General features: G+C 32.2%; 2 protein-coding genes across 3 annotated transcripts; one reads left to right on the top strand and one right to left on the bottom strand.

Moving 5' to 3' along the window:
• Nucleotides 1–1,566: 1,566 nt before the first annotated feature.
• Nucleotides 1,567–2,850, bottom strand: LOC110813713 (hydroxyproline-rich glycoprotein family protein). The gene has a single exon (XM_022040954.2). It carries the CDS (start codon nt 2,745–2,747, stop codon nt 1,785–1,787), a length of 963 nt encoding a protein of 320 aa, XP_021896646.2. The 5' UTR covers nt 2,748–2,850; the 3' UTR covers nt 1,567–1,784.
• Nucleotides 2,851–6,320: 3,470 nt separating this feature from the next.
• On the top strand, nt 6,321–12,414 carry LEW1 (Undecaprenyl pyrophosphate synthetase family protein). Of its 2 annotated transcripts, XM_022041072.2 has the most exons (8): nt 6,321–6,462; nt 7,164–7,221; nt 8,018–8,288; nt 8,401–8,462; nt 8,981–9,179; nt 9,272–9,368; nt 11,412–11,494; nt 12,173–12,414. In XM_022041072.2, the coding sequence occupies exons 2-8, from the start codon at nt 7,171–7,173 to the stop codon at nt 12,178–12,180; spliced, it is 771 nt and encodes a 256-aa protein (XP_021896764.1). In that variant the 5' UTR covers nt 6,321–6,462; nt 7,164–7,170; the 3' UTR covers nt 12,181–12,414. The 2 variants fall into 2 exon arrangements, with proteins under 2 accessions (XP_021896764.1, XP_088078413.1); XM_088222287.1 differs by lacking the exons at nt 6,321–6,462; nt 7,164–7,221 and having other exon boundaries at nt 7,949–8,288.
• The last annotated feature ends 549 nt before the right edge of the window (nt 12,415–12,963 follow it).

Here is a 12,963-nt window from a genome sequence, read left to right as displayed (position 1 = left end):
TAGTGAGAGAAAATATATGTTTAATTGACAAATAAATCGATAAAAATAAAAATAAAAATAAATAAATACTTTAAGAAATAATAAAAATGATTAAAATAAGAATTAATAAAATAAATTGAGGTAATCAATAAAAAGGAGTTGATGTGATGAATAGTGTATGGACCTTGTATACCTTAATCGTTTAGTTTGAATCGAGGAATGAAGAATGCATATGTGGCTAAAGTTTAATGGGTACGATGAACTTGCATATAGATAGTTTCGTGAAACCTAATCCAAACATGGATAAGTGTTTGTGAATGTGTGAGTCACATAATAAACGTACATGTTGTGACCAATGTAAGATTTTGTGTGTGTGTTATCCATGTAGTAGGGAATATCTTTTTTGTCTCTCCTTGATGATGATATAAATGTCATCACACGATAAAACCTTAAATATGATAGTTCGAGTGTTCGATATATTATCTTGAGTACATTTATAACATTTTGAGCGCATATGTGATATTTTGAGTGTATAAGTGATATTCGAACGTAAAATTATATTTACGTATAATTGAGATATTCAATTAAAATGTATAAAATTTTAATATAGGAAGTAATTGTGAATAATAAGTGAATTCCCGAGCATAAGATTGTTAAGTTGAAAATATTGTGAAAAATTATAAATAAGTTTTGATATGAAAAATATTAATATTGCGTCTATTACATGTTTGTGTGTGTTTGTATGATATCTAGTTGGAGTCTTGAAATAATATAAATATTTATTAAGTTGTAAAACTCATTAAATTTCACTATGATATTTTTCGAAATATAAATAATCAGAAGAGTTACAAAACAAGTGAATGACACGCGAATGTGTCCTAATCAGTGTACATTTTGTTCTTATTTTAGTTATCACATCGTTTTATTAAACTTTATATTTTGACATCATATTTTATATATATAAATGATGTATGAGTTGTAGACCTCGTTAACTCGAAAATGATATGAGTACGTCTATACCTCTTTATTATAACATGGTATGTAAAATTTATACGCGTATTAAAAACAATAAATACTAAACAAATAGTTCTTCAATTACCATATATTACTTATATTATTAGATTACTTAACATGCACAAAAAATTTTCGTAATCGAATATAAGAAATTTTAGATAATAAATATTATACAATTAAGCACACGTGTATATATATTATCAAGCATGTGCTTGCAATAATAGTATAACTCGTGACATAGAATAATAATAATAACTAATAAAAATAATTTAAATCAAAATACATTTACATGAATGCTTAGATATGGTAATTCAAATAATCAAAAAATTTAAATATGGCCAGTTAAAAATATATTTATATTAATTGAAATATAAATATTTCATGGTTAGTAAAATGCTTACATGTATGCATAAATTTCTCAAATATACATATATAGACAATTAAGCACGTGGTTTTGATGGTTAAAATACAAGATCACCAAAGTAACAGAAAATAAAATTGTCGCAGAAAATAATAACAATAAGCAATAATAATAAATTCAGATCAAAATATTTTTTGACAGACCACATTGCTGGTAGTACAATTAACCAGACGATGAACTAATTATAAGAAGTCAGCAAGATATGCGAGAGATCTAAGAAAAAGTGGAATGGGTAAACGAGGAGGACAGGTTCAGTACAGAATTACCAAGAAACTGATGATAAAGAGAAAACACTGAAATGGACGATGAAGAGTGAAGAAAAGGATTAAACCGAGTATCTACATTGAATCAGCTCTGAAAAAATCATTGGTCAGCGGTCAAAGGGACCATTTGGTTCGAGCTGCTTGCAGAGTCCGAGATAAGTGAGATAAAGGACTCGATCTTTGGCCCCCGTTCGATGATTCTTGGTGTGCTTGCAGAAATACTTCAACTGTTCAAGTGTGCAGCAACCCAGCATTTGACCCAGAAGCAAAAACAGCCAATTTATGGCTTTCTTCTTCTCCGCTATCACGGGCTTGGCACTGTTTTCCTGCTCGCAATACATGCAAGTTGGCAACGCAGGGTTCATCCAGACGCTGGGAGCCCGATCGTGCATGCTACTTTTGTTTTTAGCTACGAAATCCCACACCTCCACGAACTTCTTCTGTAAATCATATTCAATCTCGTAATGCCTCTCGCATCTTTTGCACTGGACCTCACCCGTTATAGTCACCATCTGTTGGTTTACCAAGTAGTTCAGACTATGGACTGTCGCTCGCTGAGTCGTCGCCCAGGGAAACGGCGCGGGGACTTGCTCGCTCTTTCCCTCGCGCGGACACTGCGTCGGATTCCGACGAGCCCTTACTGGCCGTGACGGTCCCACCGTCTCCTGCCGGTAGACTAACGGGCGATTGGAAGACGTCGTCGCCGAGGTTTCGGCCACCAACGTAGCGATGTAAAGTGAGCGAGCGGGGGAAAGTGGGAGAGGGAGTTCTCGATCAGGCGGTGATGAGCTTTGGGGAAAATACGATTGGGTTTGCGCCATCGAGGGTGACGGTTGCAGCATCAAAGGTGGTGGTGATGGTGGAGGTGGCGGCGGGGACGTGGTATTTCTCTGCTGCTGATCTATTGAAGCTTGTGTTGAGGACCTGCTGTGGCGGAAAGTCAATGAGAGTGTAAGAAAGTCGTCGTTATCGTCTTCATCCGGACGAATCAGTTTCATGAATTGGTACTCATCTTGGCTTTGGGTCCCCCTCCTCTTCCTACTGGTGTAATCTCTCTCCTTGTTTTCCATCTCTGTCTCTCTTGACAGCAGAAGAAATAAAGAAAGTTTAGGGTTTGAAGATCAATAAACAAGGAGGAGAAAGACCGGTTTCAAGAATTCAAGATGGAGAATATCACAGACGGGGGTTTTTATCACGTATATTATTGTGGAGATAAATATGGAGAAACAGAATAATACTTAAATTCAAAATTCCAAGAGGTTGGGTTAGTTATGGATTTGTGAAAAGTCAAATAATTTTGGAGATAAATTTTAATACGATAAATTTGGAGATTGGAATTTCATACGATAAAACTGGAAATAATTTTTTATTTTTTTTATTATTAAATAAAATTTGAGATTATTAATTATTATTAATAAATATACTTTAAATCAATTTTTCAAACTTTATTTATGCCGGTCATTTAAATGTCAAATACATGCATGCATGCAAATTATTTATTATTTAATAAATTAAAATTATTGGATAAAATATTATTAATTTCTTTTTGTGACCCTTTGTATATTGATAATAATATAATTATATATCTTTGACCTTCAATTTAATGGATAGACACAACTGGTTAATCTTACAATCCGCAAATATCTCATACGTTATCTAACGACGAGTCATTTGATTGGACAAAATACCGTTACCACGTTAAATAACACTCATTCTTTAAAAGCTACATTGTTTTAATGTAGTTTATGGATTACGCCCGTACAAACTAATATTTTAGTGTCTAATGGTAGCTAAAGTGTACATTTAATTAAAAAATAAAATTATATTATCATAATCGAAACTTTAAGGAAATCAAAAATATTTTTTTACATGTTAAACAACCACGAGAGTCATAAATGATGTTGAGCGGTAGACAATGTATTGCAACATTTTTACTATTATCAACAATTATAAATTACTATATGGGTCTTTGAAAAAAATGAACCTTAGATTTCGTGGATATTTTGAAATAATAAAAAGACTTTAGACGACTATATATCACCTAACTACTATATTTAACCTCAATTTGATCAGTGGACTAAGAAGATTAGTACAATTAAACTCTTATTTTCGCTATGTTATGCATCTATATTTTTAGTGTCTGCGAGCAAAGGAAATCAGCCATATACTTGTTTCTAGATCTAGAGATTTGCTTGTTAAAAGCCAGAAAGTTACATGTTTATAGACAGAGAAAGTTACATATCACGAGAGTCATAAATGATGTCGAGCGGTAGATAATGTACTGCAACACTTCTACTATTATCAACAATTGTAAATTACTATATTGGTCTTTAAAAAAGATGACCCTGCGGATCTTTTGAAATAATAAAAAGACTTTAACCGATTATATATCACATAACTACTATATTTAACCTCAATTTGATTAGTGGATTAGGAAAATTAGTACAATTAAACTCTTATTTTCGCTATGTTATGCACCTATGTTTTTAGTGTATTTGCGAGCAAAAGAAAATAAGCCATATACTTGTTTCTAGATCGAGAGATTTGCTTGTTAAAAGCCTTGTTCGAAGACAAAGAAAGTTGCATGCTTGCAGATAGAGAAAGTTACATATCACGACGAAGCCAACATTTTTTAATGGATTAGTGATTACAATGTGCAACAAAACTCGTTGGCGGATATAAGTAGTAGACTTCAGAAACCATCAACGAGTCGTAATTATTAATATTACAAAAGTTATATACATATACATGTATGCAATATTGAATTAATTGTTTAATTAATTTCACTTTTTATGATGATGCGCTTTAATACATGCATCTATTAAATTATTTTTTTATAGAAGGCTAGTTTTGTTTGATGATATATCTTAAGATACACACCTACTTATACACACATATATACGAGACACAACATTAGGAATTTAATTCATTGACTCGTTTCGAATAATCTTATTATAATTATTTTTTATTTAATTTATTAGTTATTTATTTATTTATTAATTTGTGCAAAAAGAATATGTCTATGTGTGTATATATATATATATATATACATGTTGACAAATTCAAGATTAGAAGAATGCGATGAATGAGGGGGGAGAGGTTGGTAGTAAGAAGTCCTATACGTGAGTGGTGCATATACACACGTATATATATATATATATATATATGTATGTATATGGTTGTGAGTATCCGATGGAATTCTATGTAATCATCGTGTCATATGTCCAAAACAGATGATATAATGCACCGCCTTGGGTGAAACCATGCATGATTTTTTCAACTTGAGTGAGTAATGGACGTTAATTACAACATAGAAAATGACAATCTACTTAATTATAGTGATTTAAAGTAGTCTACAAAATTTATGGTGGTAAAATAATATATACTTTTTCCTATTATAAAAACAAAATATTTTATTATTTATAATTTATAATTAATAATAATAATATTTTTCTGTCCAAATTACTAAATTGGTATATAATATTTAAAAAAAAAATGAAAAAAAATTAATTTTTCTCATTTTTTAAATTAGTTGCGTATTTATTAAAAAAATTTAACGAATATTAAAATTGTAATAAAAAAATAGCTTAAATGAGATTAAGACTAAGTGATACTATTTTTCACGAGTTGATATTGTAACGATCCCAGAAATTTAAAAAGAAATACATATAATAAATTGAGTGTAGAAGCGAAATAAAAAATTAAAGTTAATATCCATTACACGATAACTCAAAAGTACTAACAAACATCAAAGAGTAAATTCTCTGAAAGAAATACAAAAAACGGAAAAAAATAAATAAAATTATAAAGTATCTAGGGTCTACTCGTAATCTTCTTGCGGATCGGGCTCGGAAACCGGGTCTTCCTAATTTAAAATAGTTAAATAAGAGGTGAGTTATACTAATTCAGTAAGAACATCACAATATATCGTCGTCACAAAAGTAAAAGTTGGTAGAAAATCAAAAACAACCAATGGAGTACAAATTTTAAACAAATTCATTCATCAATAATAAGACTATTTACCGTCTACTTACCGCAGTAAAATTTATAAAAATAATCTATGAAAATAATAACATTATAAATATCATTATTTCATATGCAATCTGCAACATAGTACTTAAAATGGGAGAAAAAAATATTATTATAATTAGAACCGTAGATAACAACTTAATTTCAGTTAGAATTAACATAGGATGTACGAGATCTTTAGCGGACATAAAATTATAAATTACTTATGTTGCCTTAATTTTAATAATTTAATTTAAAAAACGAACTTAATTTAGAATTACATCTTATATTTAAAGAGATTATCGTGCAAATTAGGTCTCTAATCCCGGTATTTTATTTTTTCATGGATTATTAATTTATTTCCAATAATTTTGTAATATTTTTATTTTAAAATTAAATAGTACCGACTTAGAAATAATATGTACACTAATAAATAACTTAAATGATTAAAGATTTAAAATATTTAAAACACTTTAAATTATAAAAATAAGTTTAATGAAAATTAAAATTATTTAAAATAAATTATTATATTTATTATTATACATTGGCGTTATATTTTATTATTTATTAATGTTATGATATGTTATAGTGAAAAAGACGTTACTTGAATCAGTTCATAAAGCACTTAAAGTATGCAACCAGTCGCGCCGAAAGTCCCGTCCAAGGCTTTCAGTTTTTCTGCGTTTGCTTCTGGCTGATTGCGGTCGCCCAGCTGATCCCTCTCAAATTTAAAAGCTTCATTTTCATCTCTCTCTGCAGAATTAGAAGAACCGTTAGGTATGCTTTCTCTGGTTTCGCTTTCATCGATGGCTTCCTCGTTCGTTGACTTTTCCATTTGTGTTTGGTTGCTCAGAAAATTTTTGTTAGAATGAAAAACATTGCAATAGTTTATCTTAGGTTGGCTTGACTGACATTGGGGAAAAAGTTTGATACTCATTTGATGGTACTAAATGAGTACCAATTTTCTGTTCTCCATTATTATCATGGGTTGGGAGAGTACCAAATTGCTGAGGTTAGAAATTTCGTTTCGCAGATTTATCTTGCATAATGGTAAGCTTTAGCAGTATGCAAGAGCAAGGGCAGGGACGTGCGAGACACAAATCATTTGGATTAATGCTTTTATTTCTCTAATTTTAAGTACTAAGCTCCTATTTGATTTTTTTTTTTTTAATATAATAAAAGAGCTCCTCTCTGACTGTGATCCGATTGTTGCAATTTTTTTACTGATTAGTTTGCATGAGATGTATCTATTGGTGTTTGAATGCTTGAAATATTTTTCTCTCCTATAACAATTCTTTTTCCCCTGATACTGATCGTGAAGCTGAATATCAGTAAAAGCAGACCATTCACTGAAGAGATTTGATCATTACTTTCTGATAGGAGGGTTATCTGTCAAGTAAAAGAGTTAACATGCATTTGGTACAGAAGTTTTTGATTGGGAGGTTTATTTTTTTTATCCTTTTTTGGCCATAAAATAGGATATAGATGATGGATTGCAAAAATGAAATGAAGAGAATGCCTCGGTGGACTACTCATGTAAGTACCTTTTCTAGTTGATTGCTATTATTTATGTTTTAGACACCTTTCTTTTTCAATTTCTATTATAATCGCTTTGAATATTTTATACTTATGACTTTCCCTTATCTCATTTTAATTTTTCAAGGAGTTGATTCTAAGTATAACATTGTTGTTGTTATTGATAAATTGTACTTACATGAGCCCAAGAATGCGGAAACCAATTAAACCTTGTGGCATTTGCATGCACTTTTGAGTTAGCCAGAGTTAATCCTTCTGTTTCTATCAAGCGTTTCTTTGTTTGAACAACTGCAAACATGGTTGTCTGCAAGACTTTTGGTGAAAGCTCGCTAGATTTCGTTGTGCACAATATATCATTAGAATGGAATTATGTATAATGAACAGTAGAATCATCAAAATCATGAGGCTCTTCAAAAGGTATAGTTCTCTATAAGTCATCATCAAAGAGGAATAGTTGTGTGGATATAAGATTATGTATGTGGTATATTTGCTTTAGGAGACTGAACTACGGGTGAGTTATTTTTTTTTTAATTAAAAAAGGATCTATTATTTTTTAAGTAATTGAAAAACCTTTGAATCTTGTTTTGGTTGGTTATCATAGGCTCTTGAATCCTTTATGCAGTTTGGGCACTACAGGGTATACAAACATATGTGGTTGCCACCGGAATGGCTATGTTTACTCATTGGTTGCCACCAGAATGGCTATGTTTACTCAGTATAGATGTGATGTATATTGAACAGTATGCTTTTCTGGAATTTAAACTGGATGCTCATATCAGTAGTAATGTTTGTGCAGATTGGCAATTGGGGCCTTCAAATGCTGTGGTATTTTTTACATTTTATTGTGAGCCTATGGTACTTTGCTTTATGTATAGCTAATATGCTTGAAAGTTATCTCATCTCAAGTTCATTACTCAAGAAATATAAATCTCTCGACATAGACAAGCTTCGCTACCTAGCAATTGTAATAGAAAGTGAAGAAGCCCACCAGACTTTAAATGTCATTAAACTTTTGCAATGGCTGGTAGCTATTGGCGCAAAAAGAGTGTGTCTCTATGATGCAGAAGGTAACGATATTTTGGTTCTGTAAATGTGGTTCTTCTTCCTAAGATCATATCATTATCTGAGGATGTTGTTGCAATTTGTGTAAGTATGCTAACCTGAACTTTTGTGTTTTAGGAGTATTGAAGAAATCAAAGGAATCCATCTTGGAAAAATTAAATGATGCAGTACTGTTTGAGGTACTATCATTTGTGCGTGCTCACTTGTAGAATAATATTTTTCTTTGATTCCTTTTGCAGTGTCTTATTTTCTATAAATGTGCCTTTGTGTCACAACTTTCATAGCAATATAACTCATTGAAAGCTATGTTTTCGTTATGAAAGCTTCATTGATTTTCCTTCCTGGGTTGTGATTTGTTTTTGGGTGTATTCAGCGAGAAGTTAAAACAGAATCTGTGTTTCGGTTGTTTAGAGTTGGCCTGGCTTAAAATCTGGAAGAAAAATTTGTATTTAGGCAGACTTTTTGATTATTTTATTCAATCTTTTTGTTCTTACTTCCTATTATGTATAATTTAACTTTATGCAGGGTTACTTATTTACTAATAATACTTTGGCTGTTCATATATTGTCTACCTGAGGTTTCTTGTTGGGTATATAATTTAGTTATTGTATCATTATTGGAACCATCCGTTGGTTACCTACATACTGCTGGAATGTAAGAAGTGATGCTAAGAGCGTTTAGTATTTGTTATTTGCAGGAAGCTGATGACAAGCATTCTGGAATTGGGAAAAAACTTATTACTTTAGAATTCACTTCACTCTCTGATGGGAAGGAAGCTGTGGTCAAGGCAGCTAATGTACTTTTTCAGAGTTATTTGAAATTGGGTGATTCGGGCAGAACTCAAGAAGAGCAAATTTTTACAGAAGCTCACATGTCTGAAGCACTAAGAGCAATTGGTCTGTGTTACTTTTCAGATCTCTTCAGTGGTTTATGAGTAATAATGTCCTTCCCAATATTTTATATATATTAACATTTTTAGTACTAACAGGTTGTGGAGGGCCCGATCCTGATCTTTTATTAGTTTATGGACCTGCAAGATGCCACCTAGGTTTCCCTCCATGGAGAATTCGATATACAGAGATTGTGTGAGTGTTCTCTCCTGATGGATTATCAGTTTATGAACCTGAACCCCTGTAGATTCTGTACTTCCTAGCTTATTTTTGTTTGTTTGCAACTGGTCTCAACATTTCTACGATGTGGGAATAACTAGTTTTAACTAGGAAAGTTACTGTTCTTAAAAGTAGCACTATGAAAAAGATATGCAGGAAAATTTGTTAAAGAAGTTTGTTGAGTACTTTAAACTATATGAGATCGGTGGTTTCTCTTTTAACGAGCCCATACTATTAGTAAAATCCCATAACGAAATTGAATGTAAAAACTATAGTAATGGCATTCTTTTTTAAGTGCTTGTTTATATTATATGCCTATATATGCTTTCATGAAAGTAGGACTAAGCACTTGTGAAGTATGTATTAATAAGTTACCAATGGGGCACCACCCATATACAAAAAATTTACCAGTTTGGTAGAATATCAATGACATTCTCAAAATTCTCAACCCTAGTAATGTCATACCCTGATAAAATAAACTCAAAATAGTGAAACCATTTATCTCTCAATTTATGATTCTCAACTTTTTTACTCTCCAAAGTTTTATAATTCATTTCCTTCCAATGAACCTAAAAAATGGTCAATAGAATCAGTTTTACAAACTCTCTTTTTACATAACTCATCCCAAGCCTAAATTTCTACTTTGACCGAACCCGCCATGAACCAATTAATTCCTAAAAGACGATATATCATGTACCACAACTCATAAGATATAGGACACCATAAAAGGATATGATTGCATGATTCTGCTACGTTCATCCATAAGTAGCACCTGTTAACCATAATCTACCTTCTGGACATCAGTTTATCAATTATCAAAATGCATTCTTGACTGACCTCACCAGCCAAAAAAAGATTTTAAGAGGTGCCTTTGATTTCCAAATCTGCTGAGCCGGATAATTATGACCCCTGCTCTGCCCAATTTGCATAATATGCTTACAGTAAGATTTAACTGAGAAGTCTTCATTCTGATTCATTTTCCAGATCACCTTATCCAAATGAGAGTTAACCCACTCTGAGGCGAGTAAATGTAATAAAGCTTCGTACTCACTAACTTCCCAATTGTTCAGTTTCTAGTTTCATTCACCAACATTCAGTGCTTCCGTTGCTATCCCTGTACTCCTCAATCACCATATCTCTTGATTGAGCAATAGCAAAGATCCTTGGAAACCGCCTCATAAGACACTCTCCTTCTAAACAATCATCCAACCAGAACCTTATTCTGTACGCCTCAATCACCTTATCTCTAGATTGAGCAATAGCAAAGATCCTTGGAAACCGCCTCATAAGACACTCTCCTTCTAAACAATCATCCAACCAGAACCTTATTCTGTTACCTCCACCAAGTTTCCAGCAGATGCACTCCTCGAATCTAGGCCACTCCATCAGGATCTTCCTCCATAAGCCCAACCCATGTGGTCTTTGAACCCTTCCCCCATGCCCCCGCTCCTCCAGGCCACCCCACCTTTCTTCAATAATCCTCCTCTACATCCTATCCTCCTCCTTCGAAAACTTCACAACTATATCCCTTGAAGAGCAGCATTCATCTCAACAAGAGATCTAACACCCAAACCACCTTGGTTAAAACTAGTTTCTTGTCTCCATTTCATTTGATAAATGATTTTTATAAAAATTATGGACTCACCTAGATCAATACCCGCACCCTCACACACCCGCAACCGCACCCACAAACTTGTGTGGAAGTGCTAACTCATCTACATGCACCTGCATACATGTTAACACAGAGTACAAATGTATATCTGCTTATGTTGTTATGAATATTAGACCAGAAACTTGCATCGGTATATTTTGAAGCTTTTTTCTTCAGCTTAAGTACTTCGAAGATTATTTAGAACTCAGGCAATCCGCCTCCACAACTTCCTCTCATCATTTTTCAAGCAGGGAGTCTTCCTCTCTATTGCCCTTTCTTCACTTCAAAGCTGTGGTTGCGAGCTTTGCTTCTTTATCTTGAACAAGTTAAGCGTCATTGATTTGAATTATGGCATATTTGTGTTACAGACATATGGGATCTTTGCAGTCTGTGAGATATGGTTCCCTTTTAAAGGCCATTTACAAGTTCACTATGGTGCGTCAAAACTATGGTAGGTGGTTTTACTTCTCAATCATTTTGTTCATTCTTAATTGATGGCAATTTACATTACTTTTGTGTAGTAAAACTGAAAGGATAGTATTTTTGAGTGTGGAGTTCCAACTTGATTAGCAAAATGCATGCATCTTTAGTCCCTTTGACGTTTACTCTCTTAAAGTTATCATCAAAAGATTTAACTCAGGGATCAATTCTGTCACATGATTTGGTTGGGAACTAGCCTGTTCATTTTCTATTTGAGACACTAATTTGTCTCCATAACTGGGAGCCTGTGTTATTGTTCTCATTTTTATTGCATTATGCTTGATTTAAATCTAGATATTTTCATTCTAATATTAATCATTTTGGTATGTAAAATTTATTCCTAATTTACACATTTGCTATATAACTAAATTAATTTTACTTATATTTTTAGTTTTCTATCGATGAATTTATATTTTTATTTGTCAAGAAAGAAACTGCAGAATCACCCAAGTTAAATTAATCATGAAATTGACTTGGACTTATGACATTACTCTCATTCAAGTACTTACTAGCGTGTTATCATTCTTAATCCATATAACAAAAATTTGAACCCAAGTAAACCTTAATATTTTTATTTGAACTTAGAAGGGTAAATTACAAGTTACTTTTTGGTTTGAGAGTGTCTATAATTTTATTCATGTTCCAACAGGTAAATGAGATGATACAATGCATTGAAGGAATCCCGGATAAACCGGTGAAAGGACGTAACTTGTACTCGGCTGATTGTAATCTATCATGTAGATGCTAATCATCTAAATCTAAAATTCCTTGTCTATGTAAACATTCTGGTTTCTTAGGACAAAATTTCCTTGTGTTCCATATTCTTAGTTATTAAGCCGTAGGGATCATGATTGAAAATTTCCCTTAATGTTCCATATTCTTAATTATTAAGCCTTAGGGATTATGATTGAAATTCTTTATTGTTCTCTTTATCGGCGTTTCCAATATTTATATGTTCTAAGGATGGATCTATAAATAAATTTTCTTCCATGTGGCAAATACTTTTGAGAATTATTAATAAGGTAATACAATTAGTATTATTGGTCTCTGAGTGTTTAAAGTTAGAAATTTGTGTCTATTTTTCATAGTTTTAGCTGTGCTTTAATTGTCTTACCAACTAGCTTTCCAAGAGAATAAATTGAAATGAAGAATTCTTTTTTCTTAGAAAAAAGACATTTTCAATCCTAGCTTCCATCTCAAGTGGTCAAGGAGTCATCTTTTATCCCTTGTGAACCTGCCTCAATCTCTGTAAATGAATGAATAAATTGCTTTCAATCTTTGAAAACTTTAAATAGAAAGATCTCTAATAATGCTCGAATTAAAAATCCCCCTACACTGATTTTTTTTTGTTTGTTTTGAGATAAAAGTACCTACACTATGATTAACAGTACAATTTTGATGCTCTGTTGTGTCATTGAAGTCAAAACTGGGAAAAAGTAG

This window comes from Carica papaya, chromosome 6 (assembly GCF_054855325.1).
Source record: "Carica papaya isolate Zhongbai chromosome 6, ASM5485532v1, whole genome shotgun sequence".
NCBI lineage: Eukaryota > Viridiplantae > Streptophyta > Magnoliopsida > Brassicales > Caricaceae > Carica > Carica papaya.
Note: the sequence above shows the minus strand (reverse complement) of the source record. Positions and strands in the feature narration are given on the sequence as shown.